The sequence below is a fragment of the Polypterus senegalus genome, chromosome 7 (assembly GCF_016835505.1).
Source record: "Polypterus senegalus isolate Bchr_013 chromosome 7, ASM1683550v1, whole genome shotgun sequence".
NCBI classification, from domain to species: Eukaryota; Metazoa; Chordata; class Cladistia; order Polypteriformes; family Polypteridae; genus Polypterus; species Polypterus senegalus.
Genome location: NC_053160.1, coordinates 88,911,648 through 88,936,226, shown reverse-complemented (window position 1 = coordinate 88,936,226; position 24,579 = coordinate 88,911,648). Strand labels below are relative to the sequence as shown.

General features: G+C 38.6%; 1 protein-coding gene across 2 annotated transcripts in view; it reads right to left on the bottom strand.

The window, feature by feature from the left end:
* Positions 1-1,834: 1,834 nt before the first annotated feature.
* The window catches only part of srfbp1 (serum response factor binding protein 1), a 178,438-nt gene continuing 155,693 nt past the window's right edge, over positions 1,835-24,579 (bottom strand). The window contains exons 5-8 of one of the 2 annotated variants that reach the window (XM_039758991.1): positions 11,876-11,957; positions 6,806-7,544; positions 6,456-6,493; positions 1,835-2,650 (exon numbers count right to left, since the gene is read on the bottom strand). In XM_039758991.1, the coding sequence (XP_039614925.1) occupies positions 2,460-2,650; positions 6,456-6,493; positions 6,806-7,544; positions 11,876-11,957 (1,050 nt within the window). In that variant the 3' untranslated portion in view covers positions 1,835-2,459. Of the gene's footprint in view, positions 2,651-6,455; positions 6,497-6,805; positions 7,545-11,875; positions 11,958-24,579 lie in introns of both variants that reach the window. The other variant, XM_039758989.1, reaches the window with a different exon arrangement.

Here is a 24,579-nt window from a genome sequence, read left to right as displayed (position 1 = left end):
ACCAAACTGATAGACTCTTACTCAAAACACTGAGTGCTGTAATGAAATCAAAAGGTCCTTCAGCTAAGGATTAGTTTAGGGGGTGTGCACACTCATGCAACTCAGTTGTATTCCCCTTTTGCACTTAAGTGTTTGCTTTGTTTTCACTTTCTTTGTATAGATTGTAATTTTGTAGTAAAGGTGGAATACATTCTAAAAGGATTTATCTTGGATTCACTTTTTTATTACACAAAATCTGTGATTTAGGCCAGGGTGTGTAGACATTTTATATCCACTGTACCAACCAGAGGGGACTGACTGACAGGTCAGGAATATCTCATCCAAGCTTCAGCTCCTTCATGTCTATCGGTTGCTGCATTCAGTTTCCTTATCATATGGGGTACAGGTCAACATAAAAATGCAATTTGCACCTGTGCCAGGTTTTCCTAATGTAATATTACATATTGCAGTAAGGGCACATAGCAAGAACGAAGCTGCTTTTGTTAACCGTACACAGTTTCAATCCATTAACATACAAGTCATCAGTGATTTCAGGATGAAACTAACAAACGCCAGGACTACTCTGGCATGTTGCATAATAAGGCATCCATTAGCGAAGCAGCGCTACTTAAATGAACTGCAAATTCCAGCAGCCCCAGAAGTACATCTCTATTGGTCAGATTCAGGCACTGCCGCAAGGGTTGCTAGGGAAGAACGAGGTATATCGCGGGCTTTAGAGGTACACCATATGAAGCTGGAAACAGCTCGATTGTCTGTCTTTCGTGTCTCATCCCTCTACCTCAATACCGGATTACTGCAGCTTTTGGATTTGTGTCCTGTGCCTGATGTTTGTAGGGTCTGACCAAAGCTGGTAAACATTGTGTGTGTAGTGTTCTCAACATCTGCAGTTCTTCTCTTACACCCCTCATCATGATAGGATAAAACTTTACAGAAAATTGCACAGTTGGGACTTCCATTCATTTAACATTTTCAATCTGCATTTGAATCTAGCCTCTGTTTGGACTTTGTATTGTCGTGCTTATTGCTGACCTTTCTGTAGTTAATACTTTGTCAAGTTTTGTTCTGTGTTAGTTAATTAACTATCATTATTGGGGAGGGCTTTTGTGTACGTATTGGTTGTATAACAATTATTGTTTTTTTCCCTTTATTTGTTTAATATATTCTTTATTGTCGATTCATTTTTTTTTCTCTTTATATGTGTCTGTGTGTGCATACAAGCCAGGTAAAGGCTGGTTGTGTTCCTGGAGTCCCCCTAATAAAGTAACCAAAACATCATTTTCGGACAGTGTGAATCTTGGAGTCCGCAACATGGCAAATGGTAAATTTCCCTGCAGTCACAGCAGCAGTAACATATTGGCACTCAATATACAGTATTTGTGCTTGTTGATGACACCTCCGCTTAGACCACCAAAATAAAAGTTCTTGGTATGCCACTGATTTAGAGATGAGAACTTCTATCTCGTACTACTTAGTGTGTCAGGAGGGACGCTGCCCCACCAGTCAGTGAAGATGTGCAGCATTATGACTGCATATGTATGAGGTTGATCAGCATGCTTCATATATGGTTGTTTCAGGGTAGAACCTGGCCACAGTTCAAGGCATATCCACGTACGCACCACAATCACAAATAATTATAATTTGTAATGGTAAAATGCATTGAAAAGTATGAACGCAAGGTTTTATACATCAGATATTTTTTGGTGTACACATACTTTCACACTTAAATATAAATTAGGAATGACACCTCAGGTGTGTGTAGATCTTTCCAAATGCACACATCAAGCCTATTTATTCAAAGGTCTGAACTATACACAATTAGCTAGGCCTCACCTTGTTCCAAATGCAAGAATGGATTTTTAATTTGTATTTAAAACAGTTACATTTAAAACAATTCCAAATAAAGATATGCCTGTTTTAACCTCACTGCTAGGTAATGGAGTCCAAGACATTACCATACTTGGATGAAAATTCTTAACATTTGTGTGAAGTTTACTGTTACAACAGCTTCGGGTTAGTTCTTCCATGTCCTCGAGCATTTGGTCCCTTGGTTATGGTTCTTTCAACAGTCAGTTTAATGAGCTCTCCATCCAGGTATACGATAATTTTTTTTTCCCCATTTGTCATAAAAGCATATACAAGATTACATGAAAGGAGCACAGAGATCACAAAGCACTGTACCTCATTACACATTTAGGTCTATCGAGATGTTAACCTTACTTTCCTGCATACTGCATGCTTTTAACATTAACCGCTAAAGCACAACAAAAACTATATTCAATACATGTATTTTTTGTACTAGAAAATGTCACATTCATGATTGAGTAACAGAAATAAACACTTTGATACATTAAAATATATTAACTTTTCCAGAAAATTGTTACCATGGTGTATGGTGATGATAAAAATGCCTCATAAGATCCAACTCACAATTTCTTAGACAATGAACACTTCAAAATAGTTCAGATATCATCATCAAATTTAATTTTTTTCCCCTGAAATGCTGTTATCTGAGACTCTTGCATCTTTCGTCTTTTACTTGCTTCCCAAGATGGATGAAGAGACTGGTCAGTATGTGAAATTCTGTTTACAGGCTTCTTTTCAGGGAATGGATGACGTAGTGGCTTCTTGTTGTACATGCTTTTAGGAACAACTGGAAGTAAAAAGCAAAAAAGAATTTTAATGACCTGCTTTATAAATTAAATAGAATTAAAATACTAAAACATACAGTAGATTCAGACCCCATCACTTTCTGCAGCTTCATTGTATTGTAGATTTAATTTTAAATCTTTCAGATATCTCCATTAAAGGAGATGCATGGTCAAAGAAAAGTCATGAACTATCATGAACCTCACCATTCCTATTCAAAGTGCGTTTAAGCTAATTACTCAGATAATACATAGTTTTCACAGTTACTTTATGAGCTTGACAGCATTAACCGTTTTGGGTGTAAGATGGCTCAAAACAAAATAAGCTGCATGTTTCCTATGAGAGACCACCACAACCAAATGGCAGTGAGAGGAATAAGAAATAATGTGCCAAAAAACCAAACCAAACCAAACCAAACCAAAGCATCGATAACACCAACAACACAAGATACCCTCCTGTATGGCAGGGTGCGCCAAGGCCCTGCTCAGAATACTCCTACAAGACACTTAATAGTACCAGTTGTGGGCCATTCATTCACATGATTTTGAAATGATTTGTAGGATAAATGCAACAAGTCAAAGTAAACTACCAGGGGTCCAAGATAAGAACTTGTTCTTCATAAAACTCCGAGACATTTGTTAAAAAATATAAATAAAATCAACATTAACATATGGCATATAGACATATGTACATTAAGTCTATCGAATTTAATGCATTGATTTAAAATGCCTTTTGTGGGTTTTTTTTAACTCTTCTTAATGGCACCCACTTGCGTTTTTATTAAATATATGCTCTTAAAATAAATGTTAGCCTTGTTAACTAGCCCTAACTCAGATGAAGACTGAAGCACTTCTCTGCGTAAGAACGGAGTATCGAAGAGAACAAACTGCAATGGCAGCAGCTATGTAATTATAAAACATGCTCATTCCCGGCACACGCAAACATTACTTGAATAACTAGCTGTCCTGAAAGGCACTTAAGAAACATTATCAGATACAGGACATAATCCTAAGTGATAAGTGTGTGCATGGGAGAAAGGGAAACTCCCATTCAGATTGGCAGATACAGTAGCTTGCAGGAACACACATTCTGAATCCAGGATTTCAGTAGGTCAACCAGTTGAAAACATGAAGAGCTTGACTTTTTAAACATGAGCTCTGATGATGCATTATGAAGACAAGATGACAAACAGATTTCATTTTCACACTTTCCAGTGGATCTACAGCAAGATTATCCACACCCACTGAAGTAGTAAACCTGGCTATCACTTTTACTTAATTGTGTGTCTTTTTAGAGTACATTTAGCCATTGGTTAAATCAGATGAACACAATGGGCACTTTGACCGTCTGAAGTTTTTAGCAATTTTTGCTACAGTAGCTCTTGTGTGGAATAGGACCAGACAGGCTAGCCACATGCATGAATGAGCCTTGGGTGGCCATGAAATTGTTTTCAGGTCACCGGTTGTCCTTCCTTGGTCCACTTTTGGTAGGTGCTATCTACTGCATACTGGAAACATCCCACAAGACCTGCCATTTTGGAGATGTACTAACCCAGTTGTCTACCCACCACAATTTGGCCCTGGTTAAAGTCACTCTTTATAAGAAATGACTGTTCACTTGATACCTAATATATCCCATCCTATCACAGTTGCCATTATAACAAGATAATGTTTTACTGAAATAATAAAATATGAAAAAAACAGGCATAGATAGAACTTTGTCTTTGGGGAAAATTTGGCTTTTTACAGAAGCTCTTTAAATAAATAAGGTACCGTATATAACTGATGTATGAAACCTGAAAAACTGATCATAAAATCAGACCCCGACTTACACGCCTGTTCAAAAATGCAACACTTATTTATTTCTTTATTTTTTACATCTTCTTGCCTCCTCCGATCTCGCATCAGTTTCTCAGACACATCAAATTTTGTTGCAGCAGCACAGTTACCAATTTCTTTCGCTATTTCAATGACGTTTAATTTAAAACCAGCTTCATATTTTCTCCTGATTGAACGCTCCATCGTAGATAAGGGATGCTGTTACGATAAAGTTGTATAAGGGTGTGAGATACAAAAAATACAAAACAGTGCAAACGTCGCTTTGGAATAGTTTGGGTATTATCGTGTGGTCATGTAGGCACAACAGAGAGAGAGAGAGGGAGGTTAGGAGCATGTGCTGATACAGCGTATTGCTGCACCCACATAGAAAAAGAAGGCAGTGTGCTCCGTGGTTACTCTCTCAGGTAGGCATTTGCATATCATAATCTCTTGGACTTATAGTGCGAGTTTTCCGCAATTGACTTATACAACCAACATTATAAAAATACCAAAAATTATATGATAAAATCAAGTCCAAACTTATGCGTGGGAGAACATATCCGCAAAAATATTTAAATACTTTAAATATTATTTAGGTAAACAAATAAACACATACACACTTTGCTCTGAACACACGGACAAATGACTATAAAGCAAGGAAAAAAAAAGAGGCATAATGCAGACATATTGCTGCTGGTATAAAGGAGCCAATGTGCAGCAGTGATCATAAAGTCACTCAGCTTTGTTTTAACTCTCTCTTTTGCTACGACCTCCAAGGGGGTCCAGAGTGTGCTCTATAACTGAACTAGCTCTTTAAATTAGCCGATTGATTCGGTGGGCCTCTCCTGAAGAAAGCAAGGTAAATCACACTATTTATGAACAGAATCACCAACAAAATAATATTAAACAAGTGTGCATAAACTGAAATGGTCTATGACATACACTAATCAAATCTGTTAATGAAAACAAGATGATGGACAATTTGTTTATAATTATTTTGTTGGTGATTATGTTCATTAATGCAATGAAATTTAACTTTCTCCTTTTATGCCAATTTCTTTCCTTAATTGTTGTTTCAAAAATATATCTACCCATCTTCCATATATTCCAGTATCTTGTTTGATTTCATGAGTGTTAAGTGTGCATTCACAGTTTGGCGGATTACACTTTGTACATATACTGTATTTACTCAATTTTCATTAATGTTAGTATTAGTGTACAAACAATCTAAGCATTTATCTGTAATCTTTTTTCTATGATTGCGTTTTTTATTCAGTTTCCACTTTCAAATTAAAACCCACATCCCCATCCACTGGCTGTCTTAAGTGACAATGTGGCAGTGAGAAGGTTGATTAATGTTGACAACTAAAACTGGGAGCCTGGTAAGCAAACGTCAGAATCTCGGTCAGAAAGACATGATCACAGGAAAGGGACTGACTAGGAACTGAAGAAGCCCTTTAAATAAGTCAATCTCCATTCGACAGAAAGCCTGCAATGTTTATATTATCAAATAGTAGCAGACATACGAAAGGAATGTTTTCTGAAGACTCATAAGTGCTATAAATTGGGAATTTAAAATTCATTTTTGTGAGGCAGTTTTTAAAGCTGTTTCCACCAACACCAAAATTTCTGAACAGGACAAATAGGGTACTGTTTTTAATTTAATTCATTTTGAATTTAATATTTTTCAGTTTAAGAAACAATATAAACCAAGAGGTGGAAAGCTTAACAAAGAGTTATAAATACACAGACTGGTTCCACTTTTATCATTCTGTGGTATCACTGCATTATCAGAGGGGATAAGGGACTGGAAGTGCATTAATTTAGATACTTTGTTGTATTAACTTTGTATGCAAAAAAGGAAGAAAAGAAAATTAAGCAGACCCAAGATTATATATTTTTTACATGTAGTAACAATAAACACTTGTGTTATTCAAAAATATATGCAAAGAAAGACAAACAAAATTAAGCACTGAAAAAAGAGTGGCATACCTGAACCTTTTCTTATCTGAGGCTGTGCATGATTTTTTCTGCTGAAAAATGGAATATACAAGTTAACAGCTACTCAGACAAGACAAAATATACAATGGAAATAATCTACATAAAACATGATGACAGTGCATATTTTTTGCAATATAATTATCAAGCCCCTAAAACCGGTTTTCCTAAATTACACATTAGGATATTTTCATAGTGCAGAGCCATTTATTTTCATGGTAAAGACAGTTTAGCTTCAGACCACTTTTGGCACATTACTAAACTTAAACTGTAATTCATTCCTACTTTCGTTTTAAGATGGCCTAGACAAATTACAACACAGATCAAGTTATTTTTTTTCTTACCTTTTTTGTCCCTTTGAATCAGACAAGGAATTACAAAACACTGAATTAAGGTTTCCTTGTTTGAGGTTCTGTTTGATCGATTCCTTAGATTCAGCTGACTGCACTTCAGCTTGTGTTGCTTTCAGGTCTTCTATAGCTGTTCTGATATTCGTATTTTTCTTCTCTACTCTTGAACCAGAATCACTTTTCCTTTTCTTTATTCTTTTAACCTTTCCAATGAAAAAATCATCATCACTGCCATCATCTTCAGATAACGATGACTGTTTGTAAAAACGCTCTTCTGTGCTGTCATCAAAGTATTCCTGTTTTTCATCTGTTTCCGACTTTTCTACGTCACTTTCTTCACTTTCAGGCATTACATTTTCTAATTTATTCTGAGCATTTGTATTTTCAAAGTTTTCAGGCTCAACTTTGGTTGGATTTTCCAGATCATCCTTAATAAGTATATTTTCTGACTTAACTGTCTCTGCAAGCTCACTGACAACAACATTTAGATTTTCCTTTGTTTCTTGTGGTTTCTCAGCAGCAACTACACTTTTATTTACTTCTGCTTTTTTTACTACCATCAACGTGTCATTTGCTTCACTGTCCTCTAGTTTGTTTTCAGTTATCTGTGAACTTTTATCCAGTGAGGTGTAATTTTGTATAGTAAATTCAGTCTTTTCTGAAATGTCTTCTTCAGTCTCTGACAGCTTCTTGTTTTCCAATAGTCTTTCTTCTTTAAATGCTTTTATGGCAGCTAAAAATGGAAATAGAAAAGTAAGAGAAAACACACACAAATAAAGAAAGTAAGAATTCAAACAGAAAAGATCTCATCACAAAAGTTTGTGAACTAATATTGTTAGTCATTTTAATACACTGAGTAATGCAAGTTAAAGAGAAAATGCATTGCCTTAGGTTTGCTGATTATTATTCTCGTAAACTTTAAATAATGTAAATAAATATAAAAGACAAATGGTATTACATTTGGTGCCATCAACATTTCACACAAAATGTTCCACATTTCTGGTGCTAATGGATGACTGGATGAGTGTGGTAGGGTTGTTCATTTTTATTGAGTTTAAAGACCTCATTACCATAACTAAATGCAAATCAATCAAAAACACAATCAGTGCACCACTTCAAAAAATAAGGATGAATTAAATCATAATCAACACAATCAAACCCCCATTTCTACTCAGCTTGAAAAGCTAAGTGATCAAAAAGCCCATTACAAAATTTTGGCTCATGCATATTATAACATCGACAAAAAACTGAGGCAGAGTTCCGGAGGACTTATTGTAGAGTGACATTAATTACCTCTTGACAAATTCTGAAAAAGCTTTACACTTTTTCTGTTTCTCACAGGGAAAATGATATACATTTTCCAGTCGAAGACATTACTTTTCTTTGAGTTATGGAGGATAGGTTACAGTTCTTCCAAATAAGTTACAATAAGCTGACATGTAAGCAATACAGAAAATATCACTGCAAAATCTTAACCCATCTGGTGTTACTTTAAATAATGATCTTAAAAGATTAGGAATAATTGTGAATCCAATTTTAAATGAAAAATAGGTCTCCCCCAAAATGGCCTTTCTGTAGGATAACCCCAAAACATAGAGCCTGTTAAATCCAAGTGTTTGAAATTAACATCCTCTCTGAAACGTATCTTACATTATTTTAAGCTAAAAAAAAACAATTTTAAGAAGAATTCTCTGCATAGACTAATTATGATTTGGGATTTTAAAAAGTTCTTTACCCAGTGTCGTCTAAGATTGTGTAAGGGTGTGCATCATGAAATTATTTGATAAAGTTTGGAAATGCTATATACATTTATTCTTACATCTGAGACATAGATGATCAAAGGATGCAAACATATTGTCAATATAAAGATCTCTGAAGTGACCAGATAAGAAATTACTTCTGTGAATCAAATAATGTGCATTGTAAGTAACAAAAAGCATGAGCAGTGGAGAGCAGCATCTTTGCTCCCCACACTAGTTTTATATTTCAGGTGAGTGATATACAACTGGCTTTACTTAACACTTTTAGTAAAATCATCTAGGATAAAGATCAGAATTCAGATATAAAATACCACTGTCACATATTTTTTCCTCTCATATATCTAAATTCATATAAAAGTGTGAATAGTTATTTTTATTTTCATTGATGAACACAATAAAACAATATAAGAATGTCCCCAATGTCATTTTTACAAAACTGAAAAGAAATTTCATTTAAATTTAACAAATGACACAATGTATTCATGTATACTATATTGATATTAATCAATTTAACATGGAAATATTTAGTCAATCAAATGTTTTTAAACATATATGTAAAGAAAGCAACAATACACATTTATTGACTTACATATAACATCCATCCATCCATCCATTGTCCAACCTGCTGAATCCAAACACAGGGTCATGGGGGTCTGCTAGAGCCAATCCCAGCCAACACAGGGCACAAGGCAGGAACTAATCCCAGGCAGGGTGCCAACCCACCGCAGTATATATAACATTTCTAGTTTTTGTCACTTCTTGATTGTTTTGATCCAAAACCTACATTTGCTATCCTGTCATTTGTACACTTTTTCTGATGTGTCCATATGGACCATTCTGCAGAAGTCTGCCACCATGCTGACATTATTACCTACTTTTCCTGCCCTTTGATGCCTTGATGGAATCTTTCACCCTGTCCTTCACGCACAACTCCAAGATTTCCAGGGAAAAATTCCAAATACAAATACAAAATTTGAACATTGAGACTCATATTGATATCCAATCCCTTAAACTTAACTAGTACATTTTTCACAGCATCTTTGTAAGTTGGAATTTTATTGTTACTTAAAAATTTACAGATTACTTCACTGAATGATACTCAAGCCTCTCATTCCAGTACATTAATCTCACCATTAAATTCTGCATAAGAAATTACTTTTCTAGTATCAGGTAATTCCAGCAAAAATAAATAAATAAATAAATACTCTTTCAATTTAGCCTCAGACAAGCCTGGAAACTTTCTGTACAAATACATAAAACAGGCTTCACCTTTTAACGGGGCTTTGGCAACCTGCATCATTAACCGAAGCTTAATATGAAATGATGGTAGCAGCACTTTTTCTGGATCATCCAAGCTAGCTCTGCTGATGTATTTGGTGCCAAGCTGCAGCTTTTTTCCTGGCTGGCCATTCCTTATGATCCCAATGTAAATTCTTGCCTCTGTTTTCCCACTCCCAGAGAAAACACTGGAATTTTGTATGCCCTGACTGCTGACCCAGTAAGATACACAGAACTTTCAAGTCCCCATATATGAACAGGTAGTCCCCAGGTTACGGACACCCGACCTACGACATACGAACGGGGCAGCAGCTGCGATGCATGCGCTTCAGTAACTGCCGCTCTGTCATCTTTGGTCTGGGGACGCTGCAAGTGGTGGCTGGACAGAGGCTGCCTGGGGTGGTAGGGGGGGTGATTTTGCTGCTTGCGCAGTGTAGCGTCCCTCGGCCGGCTCCCGACGGCAACCGGTTTCACTGCCTACCCACCACACACGGCTGCCCCATTCGTTCTAGGTGGGCTGCTGGTAATGCTGCAAGTGGTGACCCAGTTGTGGCTGAATGGAGGCCATTGAGGGTGAACGGGTTGGCAGGGGGTAGCATTGCAGTGTGCCTCGGATGGCTACGTGTTGAATTGGGATGGTGCTGTAGTGGAGGTGACTGTGAGGTGGGCTGCTGATGAACCGCCCGTCGCTGCCCGCATTCATTCTCAATAGCAAGCCTGGTTGTACTGTTACGCAAATAGCAGGAAGTTGTCTCTTGTCAGTACAGGGTGGCCCAGATCTAATTATGTAGATCCAGATTGTCTGGATGACTTTGATTTATGCAGGGAAGATTCCAGTTTGGCGCAAAGACGATTCTTCATGTCGTCAGTTCACACACTTCCCGATGGTCCGGGATTTTTCGGGTAATTTTCTATGTAATAAACTGAATATTTATAGCGTAATGAAAATTGCATAATTATATCTGGCCCACCCTATACATCAGACGTGCTGAGGACGGATGCCTTCCTGCTGTGATAGCTGTAGAGTGCTGTGCAGAAGAGCTCATCTTAACCTTTTGTCTTCACCCTTCAAGAATGTCCCTGAAACACAAATCTGATGCAAGTGCTGGTGATACAGTAAAGAAGAGAAAAACCATCACCATTAATAATAAAGTAGAAATAATAAAAAGGTCGGAAAGAGATGAAACTCCATCATTCATTGGCAGGGCACTTGGTTACAGTCTGTCAACAACAGCATTTATTAAAATAATGTACCTGTTCCAACTTACATACAAATTCAACTTATGAACAAAACTACAGTCCCTATCTCGTACGTAACCCGGGGACTGCCTGTATTTGAAATTGGAAAAAATCAAATACTCAGTTAGAGGATCTGTACAGATTTTTTTCAAAACATGGCAGGATCTAATCAATAATATTTTAGAATAAGCTCTTAAAGCACAGATGAAGCAATTATTTCTGTATTTCTTTTCCTTCTCCATTCATCTCTATTGGCTTATCAAACTCATCAATTTAGGTATGTTTACAAGCCTTAAGTTTTACTCCGTTGGCCATGCGCGCTCTCTCTCTCTCAGGGGTGGGGGCTCAATCCTACTGTTTGTAAAAATTGATTGATTTGTATGGAATGATTGCAATTAAAAAAAAAAAAAGAAAAAATCAAAAGGTAAGCATTACTTCTACTGGTGTACCACACTCTGGCTGAGGAAATCTGTTTAACAAAACATGCAATTAAACAATGTATCACGCCCGAAGACAACAATGCATCAACATTCAAAATGAAAGGTATGAACACAAAACCTTGCCTATGTTAATACTGAAAAAGACTTTCCATGCCAAGATATTTTGTAATTTGTTTAATAAAATAAAAGTAATAACATTGACACAATTCAAACACAGATAGTGGTTTTAAGATGCTGAACACACACAAAGTTAAATCAAAACAGCTAAAAGTGTAGCTACAATTACTTAGGATTCTACAGAGGTAAATGATTATTAAATGTTAAACATATAGTTCAATGTATCTTACCTTTGATCTCAATAATTTTTTTACTTATCAGTGGATATGAAGCTATTCTTGCTGTTGCTCGGTCCAGAATTGTTGAATTTGGCTATGAAAAAAGGAGGCAAAAGAAAAAAATAAAATGAAAATCACTTTAAAGTTGTTTAAATTCATTTTTCCAGGGTTAGTAAAAATTGAGTTGGTTAGTGGGTGTTATGATGGTGCAGAGACAGCTGGTTCAAGGCCTTTCCAAGGAGACATGCAGTTCTGCATGAGGTTTTTCTGATAAATTAAACACAAGCTGTTAGACAAACTACAGTGTATCTGGAAAGTATTCACAGCATATCACTTTTTCCACATTTTGTTATGTCACAGCCTTATTCCAAAATGGATTAAATTAATTTTTTTGCTCAGAATTCTACACACAACACCCCATAATGACAATGTGAAAAAAGTTTATTTGAGGTTTTTGCAAATTTATTAAAAATAAAAAACTGAGAAATCACATGTACATAAGTATTCACAGCCTTTGCCATGAAGCTCCAAATTAAGCTCAGGTTTGACCACCCTAACCCACTCTCACCTTGGAGTACTGCATCCTCCAACCATCCTTCTGCTGATACCAGCATAGTGGAGACATCCCCACCCACAATTACAGCAGCGCAGGTGAGCAGAGAGCTGAGGTCAGCAAAGCAGCGGTTCCAGATAGAGTATCGCCACGACTGCTGAAGGCCTTTGTGCTGGAACTGGGGAGTCCTCTACAGCGCATCTTCAACCTGAGCCTGGAACAGGGGAGAGTCCCGAGGCTTTGGAAAAAATCTTGTATCACCCCAGCCCCCAAAGGTACCACGTCCTAGTGAGCTGAATGACTTCCGGCCTGTTTCTCTGACATCGCATGTGATCAAGACCATGGAGCGACTGCTGCTTCACCACTTGAGGCCACAGGTCCGCCATGCCCTCGATCCTCTGCAGTTCGCATACCAGGAGAAGGTGGGAGTGGAGGATGCCATCATCTATATGCTGCACCGATCCCTCTCCCACTTGGACAGAGGCAGTGGTGCTGTAAGAATTATGTTTTTGGACTTTTCTAGCGCCTTCAACATCATCCAACCTCTGCTCCTTAGGGACAAGCTGACAGAGATGGGAGTAGATTCTCACCTGCTGGCATGGATTGTGGACTATCTTACAGACAGACCTCAGTATGTGGTCTTGGGAACTACAGGTCTGACATTGTGGTCAGCAACACAGGAGCGACGCAGGGGACTGTACTTTCTCCGGTCTTGTTCAGTCGATATACATCAGACTTCCAATACGACTCGGAGTCCTGCCACGTGCAAAAGTTCGCTGACGACACTGCTATTGTGGGCTGCATTAGGAGTGGGCAGGAGGAGGAGTATAGGAAGCTAATCAAAGACTTTGTTAAATAGTGTGACTCAAACCACTTACACCCAAACACCAGCAAGACCAAGGAACTGGTAGTGGGTTTTAGGAGGCCCAGGCCCCTCATGGACCCCGTGATCATCAGAGGAGACTGTGTGCAGAGGGTACAGACCTATAAATACTTGGGAGTGCAGCTGGATGATAAATTGGACTGGACTGCCAATACTGATGCACTGTGTAAGAAAGGTCAGTGTCGACTATACTTCCTTAGAAGGTTGACGTTCTTCAACATCTGCAATAAGATGCTGCAGATGTTCTACCAGACGGTTGTGGCGAGTGTCCTCTTCTACGTGGTGGTGTGCTGGGGAGGCAGCATAAAGATGAAGGACGCCTCACACCTGGACAAACTTGTTAGGAAGGCAGGCTCTATTGTAGGAATGAAGCTGGACAGTTTGACATTCGTGGCAGAGTGACGGGCACTAAGCAAGCTCCTGTCAATCATGGAGAATCCACTGCATCCACTGAACAGTGTCATCTCCAGGCAGAGGAGTAGCTTCAGTGATAGAATGCTGTCACTGTCCTGCTCCACAGACAGACGGAGGAGATTGTTCCTCCCCCACACTATGCGACTCTCCAATTCCACCTTGGTGGCGGTTGATCCTGCATAAACGCTAACATTATTCAAACTTATTGTCTGTTTTTACATGCATTTTTATTACTCTTTAATTTAATATTGTTTTATTGTATCAGTATACTGCTGCTGGATTATGTGAATTTCCCCTTGGGATTAATAAAGTATCTATCTATCTACATGTACAGTTAACACAAGGCCAGATTTAGCACACAGGGGCTCATCATTTAGAACTGCTAGGTAAGTGTTAGAAGACAAGAAAGGCACACCTACAAAAATGGGCATTGTACTATTTCTGTGTGTCAGAGTCAGCATGATATTGGGTCTTCTTTTCCTTGTTTGGAATAGCATGATTTACCTAAGTGGGGGCCTGCACATGGAGAAAGTATAAGGCCTTGGAACATTGCCCAGCACACCTTTAAAGCCGATGGTCGGATGGGAGATACCGTTATCCGATCTGGAAAATCCTTCCAACGCAGTGACGAAAATGGCAGACTCTACACAAGGTCTTGTCATGGTGTCCTCGTCTGTTATTCCGCATAAACAGTCATTAAAGAAAGCTGTTATTTCTCTCATGTGATTTCTTACTGCTGTATCACTAAAGGAGGTGTATCGCCTTTTATTATTATATCTATATAGTTTCAGGTTATGTAATATGCCTTAATTACAAAAGAACTTATTCAAACCGCTGGATTCAACAGGTATCCAACTTCTCCAGGACAGCACATCAATACATGCCACTACCAGAAGGTTAGCTGTGTGTCTCCCAGCACAGTCTCAAGGGCATGGAGGAGATTCCAGAAGACAGGCAGTTACTCTAGGAGAGCTGGACAGAGCCGTAGAAGGACCTTAACCCATCAGCAGGACTGGCATCTGCTCGTTTGGGCAAGGAGGAACAGAATGAGCACTGCCAGAGCTCTACAAAATGACATGCAGCAGGCCACTGGTGTGAATGTCTCTGGCCAAATAATCAGAAACAGACTTCATGAGGATGGCCTAAGGGCCTGACATCCTCTAGAGGGTTCTGTGCTCACGGCCCAGTACCATGAAGCTCGAATGGCATTTGCCATACAATACCAGAATTGGTAGGTTCACCCTGTGCTTTCCACAGATGACAGCAGGTTCACCCTGAGCACATGTGACAGATGCAAAAGAGTCTGGAGAAGCCGTGGAGAACATTATGCTGCCTGTAACATCGTTCAGCATGACCATTTTGGTGGTGGGACAGTGTTGGTCTGGGGAAGCATATCCATGGAGAGACACACAGACCTCTACAGACTAGACAACGGCAGGACTGGTATCTGGTCCTTGACTGCCATTACGTATCAGAATGAAATCCTTGGACCCATTGTCAGACCCAGTGCTGGTACAGTGGGTCCTGGGTTCCTTCTGGAATGCGACAATGCCCGGCCTTATGTGGCAAGAGTATGCAGGCAGTTCCTGGAAGATGAAACACTGACTAGCCCCCACGCTCGCCTGACCTAAATCCAATAGAACACCACTGGGACATTATGTTCCGATCCATCTGATGCTGCCTGGTTACACCTCAGACTGCACAGGAGCTAAGTGATGCCCTGGTCTAAATCTCATTAGGAAGAAACACCCAATGTTGTCAGACATGCATACAAGCTATACAAACTACTGAGTACGATTTTGAGTTGCTGCAATGAAATTTCAGCAAAATGGATCAGCTTGCTGCATCATTTTTTCACCTTGCTTTTCAGGGTGTCTTTGAATTTAGTCCTCTGTAGGTTGATAATTTTGATTTCCATCAACCAATGTGGCATCCTTTCGTTCCTAACACATTATTACCCAGTCCATATCAGTATAGATATCCAGCATGATTTTTTTCCCATTGAGAACTGATGTCTTTTCAAAGTGTTCCTTTAATTTTTTTGAGCAATTACACATATGCACACACACACACACACACACACACACACACACATATATACACTTATATGAAAAAGTCTGGGAACCCCTCTTAATTCTTTGGATTTTTGTTTATCATTGGCTGAGCTTTTAAAGTAATAACTTTCTTTTAATATATGACATGCCTTATGGAAACAGTAGTACTTCAGCAGTGACATTAAGTTTATTGGATTAACAGAAAATATGCAATATGCATCATAGCAAAATCAGGTGCATACATTTGGGCACCCCAACTGAGATATTACATCAATACTTAGTTGAGCCTCCTTTTGCAAATATAATAGCCTCTAGACACCTCCTAAAGCCTTTGATGAGTGTCTGGATTCTGGATGGAGGTATTTTTGTCCATTCTTCCATACAAAATCTCTCCAGTTCAGTTAAATTTGACGGCTGGCGAGCATGGACAGCCTGCTTCAAGTCATTCCATAGATTTTCGATGATATTCAAGTCAGGCGACTGTGACGGCCATTCCATAACATTGTACTTCTCCCTCTGCATGAATGCCTTTGTAGATTTCGAACTGTGTTTTGGGTCATTGTCTTGTTGGAATATCCAACCCCTGCATAACTTCAACTTTGTGACTGATGCTTGAACATTATCCTGAAGAATTTGTTGATATTGAGTTGAATTCATCCGACCCTCGACTTTAACAAGGGTCCCAGTCCCTGAACTAGCCACACAGCCCCACAGCATGATGGAACCTCCACCAAATTTGACAGTAGGTAGCAGGTGTTTTTCTTCCGCCATGCAAAGCGCTTTTTGTTATGATGAAATAACTCAATTTTTGTCTCATCAGTCCAAAGCACTTTGTTCCAAAATGAATCTGGCTTGAAAAAACGAGCATTTACATACAACAATCGACTCGGTTTGTGATGTGAGTGCAGAAAGGGCTTCTTTATCATCACCCTTCCATACACATGTTCTTTGTGCAAATTGCGCTGAATTGTAGAACTATGTACAGATACACCATCTGCAGCAAGATGTTCTTGCAGGTCTTTGGAGGTGATCTATGGGTTGTCTGTAACCATTCTCACAATCCTGCACAAATGCCGCTCCTGTATTTTTCTTGGCCTGCCAGACCTGGGTTTAACAGCAACTGTGCCTGTGGCCTTCCATTTCCATTTAATACTATTAAAGCAGCTTTCTGTTTGCAGGGATGAATAAAAAATTATGCAGGACAATCAAAATTGGAAACACTGTCTTCAGATTTCTAATGAACATGTAATTATACTTGTCTAAATTAGCTCTACAATCTATCAGCAGATAATTTCAGAGATATGCAGATGGATGCAGCTATGGTGTTCTGCATAATGGACTAAATGTCCAGCAGTCTGCAATTTGTTAGGCTCAAGCACTGTGTTTCCGATACAAATATGAGACACAGGAGCACCACAAGGAAAAGTTTTGCCTCCTTTTTCCTTCATCTTGTACATCTTGGAACTATAAATATCACACCAGGACATGTCCCTTACGGCAAAACCAAAATACCAATTGTTGACTTTTGCCACATGAAAGAGCCTCCACACCCGGTCACTATTCTGGCACTGCCCTCGTTTATGTAATTGGGTTCCATATCAGTAGCAGGCTGGACTGGTCTCATAACACAGAGAAACCATATAAGGAAGGCAGAGCTGATTCAGTTTTTCTTAGGTTTTTGCCCTCCTTTACTGTTAGTAGTGACATTCTTTTACTCTGTGATGGCCAGTGAGATTTTCTACACTGCGGTATGCTGGACTGGTAACATAACTTCAAACTAAGTAAAAAAAGTACAATTTTTATGGGACGCACTCTTGATTTATTGGAGGTAGTAGCAAAGGACAGGATGGGAAAAAAAAATCTGAATGCCATTATGAACAATTCTGCACATTGTCTCTCTGAAAAATTATCATTAAGTACCTTCAAGCAACCAATTACTCAGAAGGGTGTAAACTCCTTCATATCAACAGCAGGATGCCTTTATAATACCACACAATGGCTAATATTTTCATCTTTAGTCAAGTCAGGATTTTTTCTTTCTTTTTAGTAATTCTGGTGTGGGTTGTTATAGTTTTTTTATACAGTGGAACCTCGGGTCATGAACGTCTCGGACCACGTACAAATCGGGTTATGACCAAAAAGTTCGCCAAACTTTTGCATATGTTTGTGACGATGTGGGTTCTGGCTCCACACTCCCATAGCTGTTCGGGAGCCCTTCAACCCAACACCGTCGGTAATGTTACCGATGAGCTAGTCAGTAAAGGCAATAAACATCTGAGCAAGGGGATGGTTGAAAGTGAAACAGTGCTTTTATTAAAAGAAACAATCAAAACAGTGTTCAATAAAGTAAAGTAAAGTGCAGTGCTCACAAACGTCTTCATTAAATAAATAATTCATAAAAACAAAAGTGAAAGTGGAGGTTAAAACCATTGGAAAAACAATCCTTTTAAAACGAGGTTAAAACAATCAGGAAGCAGTCTTGACAAACAATTGACAAAGCCGGTGCCTTCATTTAAAACTAGCGTCCCTCTTGCATCACCCATCAGTGCCCGGCAACAAGGGAGACACTCACTCTGCAGCTGACCTTCTTCCTACTACTGCTACTGCTGCTGCTGTCAGTTGTCTCAACGGTCCTTGGCTCCGATCGGCTCCTCTGGACAGCGACTTGGGAATCCCTTAACGGCCAAGGCTCTCACGTTAGGGACACCGTGTCCCAAGTCCCGACTCCCGCGGAGAGTCCTGCGCCTTCCCAGTCACTCCCGCCCTACAAAACAATCTTCTGCGGGGGCGACCACAACCACTTCTCCCAGGTGTTGGCCAAACACCTAGGCGGCCTTCAGCTGCTTGCAAGCGTTCCCTCGCCTGCTTCCTCCTGCACCAACTTGCTTGCCTGCTTCCTCCTTCCCTCTAACCTCCGTTCTCTTCCTTCTCCTTCGTTCTTTTTCCTCCCCCTTTTTCTTTCCTCTTTCTCCCGACCGACTCGCGCTTCTTTTAAATGGAGAAGGACCATGACAGCTGTAACCTATTAGACACGGGAGCAATCACGGATGTGGGCAGTTCCTCACCTGTGCACTCGGTGAGAAGCGCCCACATCCCAGCGTCCAGCTGCTCGCCATGGCCCAACGCCCTCTCGCTATGCCGCCGCGAGAGCAGGGATTATTTATTTAAAAATGAATGGTCTTTGCTCAGTGAGCTGTGGACCCGCTATACCACAATGTTCACGACCACACACTCAGGTGACGATCAAGCCAGTTTCCCTTCCGGTTCGTACGCGCCGATGATTTCCACACGTGTTCAGTCTCTCCCTGTGCATTCCCTGTGCAGCGAGCAAGAGAGACATAGAGCGAGAGAAAGAGAGAGAGAGCGTGAGAAGGCAGTTAAAGAATCGACCGGGCTTGTTTTTAAAGAGACTGCTTCGAGCATTGTTTTAATCTCGTATTTAATGAAGACTTTTTTCTATTGAATTTTAACCTCCACTTCACTTCTGGTTTTACGGGATCATTTATTTATTGAAGGATTCTGAAAACACTGCACTTTATTTAATTTAGACTGTTTTTAATTGTTGTTTTGTTGATTTTAATAAAAGCACTTGGCACTTTTTGCACCATCTAATTGCACCATTGTAGCACCTCATTGTCGTGCTCATGGGTAACATTACTGACGGTGACAGGTTTAAGGGCTCCCGGAATCAAGATGGGAACATGCAGCAAACCTGCATCGTCACAGACTTTACCTCAAAACTGTAATCTCCTCTCCACCTTCATGGCAGAACTCGACTCGTGCAAGGTTAGTTTTATTGGTTGTTTATGGTTAGTTTTTGTATAAATTACAGATTTTTCAAATGTTAATTTTTTTCCCTGTACTAAAAACTCATTAAAAAAGTGTTTACAGAGAGCAGTTCGTAAGGCTATAGCGTGAACTCTTGCAATGTTAGTTTTCTCTGTTCAAGGTTTTCTCAGTGTCATTCAATGTTTTTACATTTAGTTTACTATTACACTGTGCATTCTATGGTATCTATATATATATATATAATTCATTAAGGCAAGACAACCATGGAAAGCACGCCGAAAGGTGCGTGGATTCACTGAGCCGCCGACAAGTAAGACACCTATGACGCACGCAGGAAGGAGCTACGTCCACCAACTTCTGGCACCTCCGAGCCACGTTGACTGTTCATAGAGGAATGTTTCTCACAGAGGTGAATCGCCATATGCAGCGTGTAAAACGGTGTGCGAGGGGTATCTCATGGGATCCTTAAAACAATCCTTTACAACTGAGGTTAAAACACAATGAAGTAAGCAGTCTTTAAAAAACGAGTTTTCGGTTACGACGCTGTGTGTTGGTTCGTTCCGTGCATTGTTACAATGTTGCTTTTCTTGCTGATTTATTACACTACCGATTTTTCAAATGTTAATTTTCTCCCTGTGCTTAAAAATCATTAAAAAACCGGCCTGATTATGCGGCATATGGTACGCCGCAGGTTGGCTAGTAATTAACTATTTTTGTGCTTAAAAATCTTTAAAAAAATATATTTACATACAGCTCATAAGGTCCGGAACGGACTAATTGTACTTACACACAATCCAATGGGGGAAATTACTTCGGGTCACAACCAAATCGGGTTGCAACCAGAGTTTTGGAATTAATTACGGTTGTGACCCGTTGTTCCACTGTACTTTTTATTTTTTTATTGCGGTTGTTTAGTTAATATTTACCTATTTATTGAGCTTCTGTAAAAAGCTACATTTCCCCCTTAACACAAATAAAATGCTATCTATCTATACATTTAATGCACCCAAATGGCAGTAGTTTGATAGTCTGAGGCTTTACAATTTCCTGACAGACTAGTAACTTTGGTAGTACTGATAATTAGATAGGTTACTGTATTTTTTCATTGCAATTAATTTTTGACTAGAATTTCAAACACCTATAATTCAATACTGATTGTCAGAATACAAACAGAGATGCTATTTGCAATATACCGTGCCTACACTTACCAGACTCCTAAATTATCTACAAATTGAAATGTTCTTTACAATTAACAAACACAAAATATCTGGTCACATAACAGCATTTTGTGAAGTTCAATCTCTTCTGAAAGGATAACTACTTTAATGAAAATTAGCTATCTCAATCTTGAGGCACTATGTCAATTAGCTTCTCTCACTGTAGTACCTTTCATGAAACCAAATGGAAAACAGTATATTTGCTTTGGTTTCATTTTTACATTTATCCTATGCCTACTGTAAATGCAACCTTTAAACTACTTTGACTCTGTCCCAGTATTATCCAAGTAAATTACTATAATCAATTGTATGCCTATCTGTAGTGCAGTAATGTTCAGCTGTCGTGAGGATTTCACCCATGCGACTCTTTGCAGAATAGTGCTTAGAGAGCCCCGGACAAAACCTTGATATGACTGATTTACCATCAATTGTCTCCTTTATACCATTTCCTTTAAAACTACTTGGGGGCTCTGCCCCCTGCTCGCTTCACTCGCCCACCCCCGGGTTTGGTTTACCGGATATACAATTTAAAGAGATTGTTATTTTCATGGGAATTGTGAAATATGCATTATTTTCACTTTTACTTTAAAACTTTAGTAAAAACAATATTTGGAATTAACTTTTCTTCAAGATCACATTGAATTTTGATTCCGTGTTTGGACTAACATCGTGACAACGCAACGTATAACTGCCTGTGAGTAAATGTAGTTTCTTTCTCTCTAATAAATAAAACGACTTTCTCGAATGTTTGTCCGTGCTCTTTCTTCTTCACTTTGTCGTTGACATGTCACCTAGAACGTTTCAAATTATTGCCCTGATAAAATTTATAAGAGCTGAGAGTGCAGGAAGTGTGTCCGACAAAAGCATTCACACGACTGAGGTTAGATGACTGTGGTCTTGTTTGAAAATAGTTGTAAGTAGGGCATGACTTGAAAGAATCTCATGTTAAAAGTCTCCGTCTCAAGGGACTTCATATCGCACCAATGTTTTTGGAATCTTAATTCTTGCTGGCAACATAAATTAGACAATGTACAAGTCTCTGATTTAAAGTTTAAATCTGAACAATATATTCTATCTCTTTTCTCTGTTCCGTTATTTCACCGAGTAATAATTTCCATTTGCGCTAATGTGATTTTTCCTATCCTTTTTTGAGACTTTAGAATTTTCGTACTTCCATTATCTCTAACCTACTGTGCATGTGTACCGCGCCAACATTTTTGAATTCTTTACGACATTCTACTTTTTCATCTACTCTTTGTCCTTTATTTTCGTCCCCGGGCATGGTTAAATCTCTTTCTCATGGGACATATAACGCTGCTCGCGTTATGAAGGGGGGGCTAAACGCACGCTAAGGAGATGCGGTCAGATCAGCTGTTGGTTTGCTGCTGCTGCTGCTGGCGAGCTGCGTGTTGATCATTTAAACGCCTGTACAGCAGCTGTCCTTTTGCCACTTCGCGTCTCTGCTGCTCGCTTTGTGAAGGGGGGCAGGGTTTGGGGGATGAACACACGCTAAGGAGATGCAGTCGGATCATCTGCTAGCGAGCTGCGTGTTCTGCTTGTTGTGTTGCGTGTTGATCATTTAAAAGCCTGTACAGCAGCTGTCCTTTTGTCTCATTGCCTTGTCTCGAGGGGTGTTAAAGTGTCTCTCGCAGGATGTCAAAGTGTCTTCCAAGAAGATCACATCTCGTCTCCCTCCCAAGATTTTTTTTATAATAGATTTCTTCATGCTATGAGTGACTGCTAATTTTATTCTTTTTTAGTTTTCTGCTTTTGCATGCTTTGTACCATGTAGATATAAACAATAATGATTAACTTATTGTCTTCTGCCCACCGCTATCACATTCTCTTTTGCCCTCCCCACTGTGTATATGCAGTTACAACCACTAACAATCCCTCTATCTTTCTTTCATATATTCATAAGTTGCTTCTGTGTGGATGAAAAACCAATAAAATCATTTCCAAAAGGAGAAGCAGCAATAAGAAGTGATGACAACCTTCTTAATGTCAATCAAAAACAAAAGTGTCAGAAGCAAATATTACAAATGAGAATAAACAAGAACTTGAATAATTATGCATAAACGTCAATGATTGTTGTCAGCACACAACCCATGCACGGTACATCACAAGACAAATACCTGCATGAACAACTATGTGTATTTATATGGCTATGGATAGTATAAAACAGAGTTTCTCTCAGAGATACAGTTATGAATGCAAGTGTGGTGGAAAATCTTACTGAAATAATTTTTATGTTCCCCTGTTACTATTACCAGTATTCCTTTGGTTTTCTTGTAAATACAAACATTTCAGTCAAAATGCTCATGGCACTTTCATAATTAGACATCTGTTAATGAATTTACCATGCTTGATGTTATTGCAAAACATTTGGTTTTTTCATTATCTGTTTATTTTTGGCTGGTTTGCTTTGGTCAGGCACTACTAATTATGGTTCAGAAAGAATCCTAACTACTTTAATTTTGCATTAATACAACAATAAAAAAAATAAGGGTGGTGTACCATGTGTGGAATCGTAATAAACATATGATGTGACATGGTAAAATTAGACAAAAACAACCTATTTTCAGCTGAAGTCCTGCGGTTTTGCATGCAGAATTATACAAAGAGGCAAAAGGAGACACCTATAAATGGTTCAAAAGTGCACCAGATTTTTTTTTTTTTTTAAATAAGCCTCTCTTTCCAATAACATCTTATACAGCATATAGAAAGCTCAAACCAAATAGCACAACTCATGAGTCCAGCAAGTACTAACAAACAAGCACATCTTAACATCTAGAGAAATCATGAATCCCTGAAAATGGTGGATAAACACTAAGTCTGATGGTGTTTTCTCAATAATATCTCAACTACAACTTAATATAGAAAAAGATGTAGAAAAGACACAATAAGCATAATCTAAATAAATATTCTTTAAATTCCTTAACTAATTCACAGTACACTGAATATTTGGAAAGGACTTGTTTGTCATACTAATTTCCACTTACAAACATTCTATTGTGAAGGACCAATAACAAATGAACTGATGGAAACTATTCAACCATTTGCTTGTAATATGGCAACATTTACAAATAACTTGCAAATATTATTTAGATTCCTGACCTACATCCATCAAATATGTCTTGAACAAGGGTAATTTAATTTGCTGTGATACATGGACCTTATAGTTTTCTTTTTAACAAAATGAAAAACACAAAAGAAACCTTTAACATTGGTTTACCTCAAAACAGCTGATAAATTTTCTTTTTTGGGGTGTAAACTAAGTCTGAATCTTAAAGGAATACTCCACCCAAGAATATTTTTTTTAAATGTTACTTACCCCATGTAGTTTGTATGTGGTGGCTAGAAAAATCGTTCATTTCATGTCTTCCTGGAGAAATTAAGTATTGAATAATCCAACTCAATGTACAGTGCCAAGAGTTGTGAAAAAAGTCCACTGAAAAAAGAAAAAAAAAATCCTCAAGTAACTCAAGTCACATAATCCACAGCTCTGGTATCAATATGAATATTAAAAACATTTAAAATGTGTGCATATTTTGCTAATATATAATCAACAGTTACTACCTGAAAACTCCACATTAAATGTAAACAAGGAAGACATTATTCTCACAATGCTATAAGTTAGAATTAAAGATCTGCCTCTCCCCCATTCACTGGTGAAGAAACCTGTCTTTAATTCAAACACACAGCATTATGGAATGACGTCTTTCTTGTTTACATTTAATGCAGAGTTTTTAAGAAGTAACTGTTATTGACAATTTAGCAAAAATGCACACATTTCTGCACGTTTT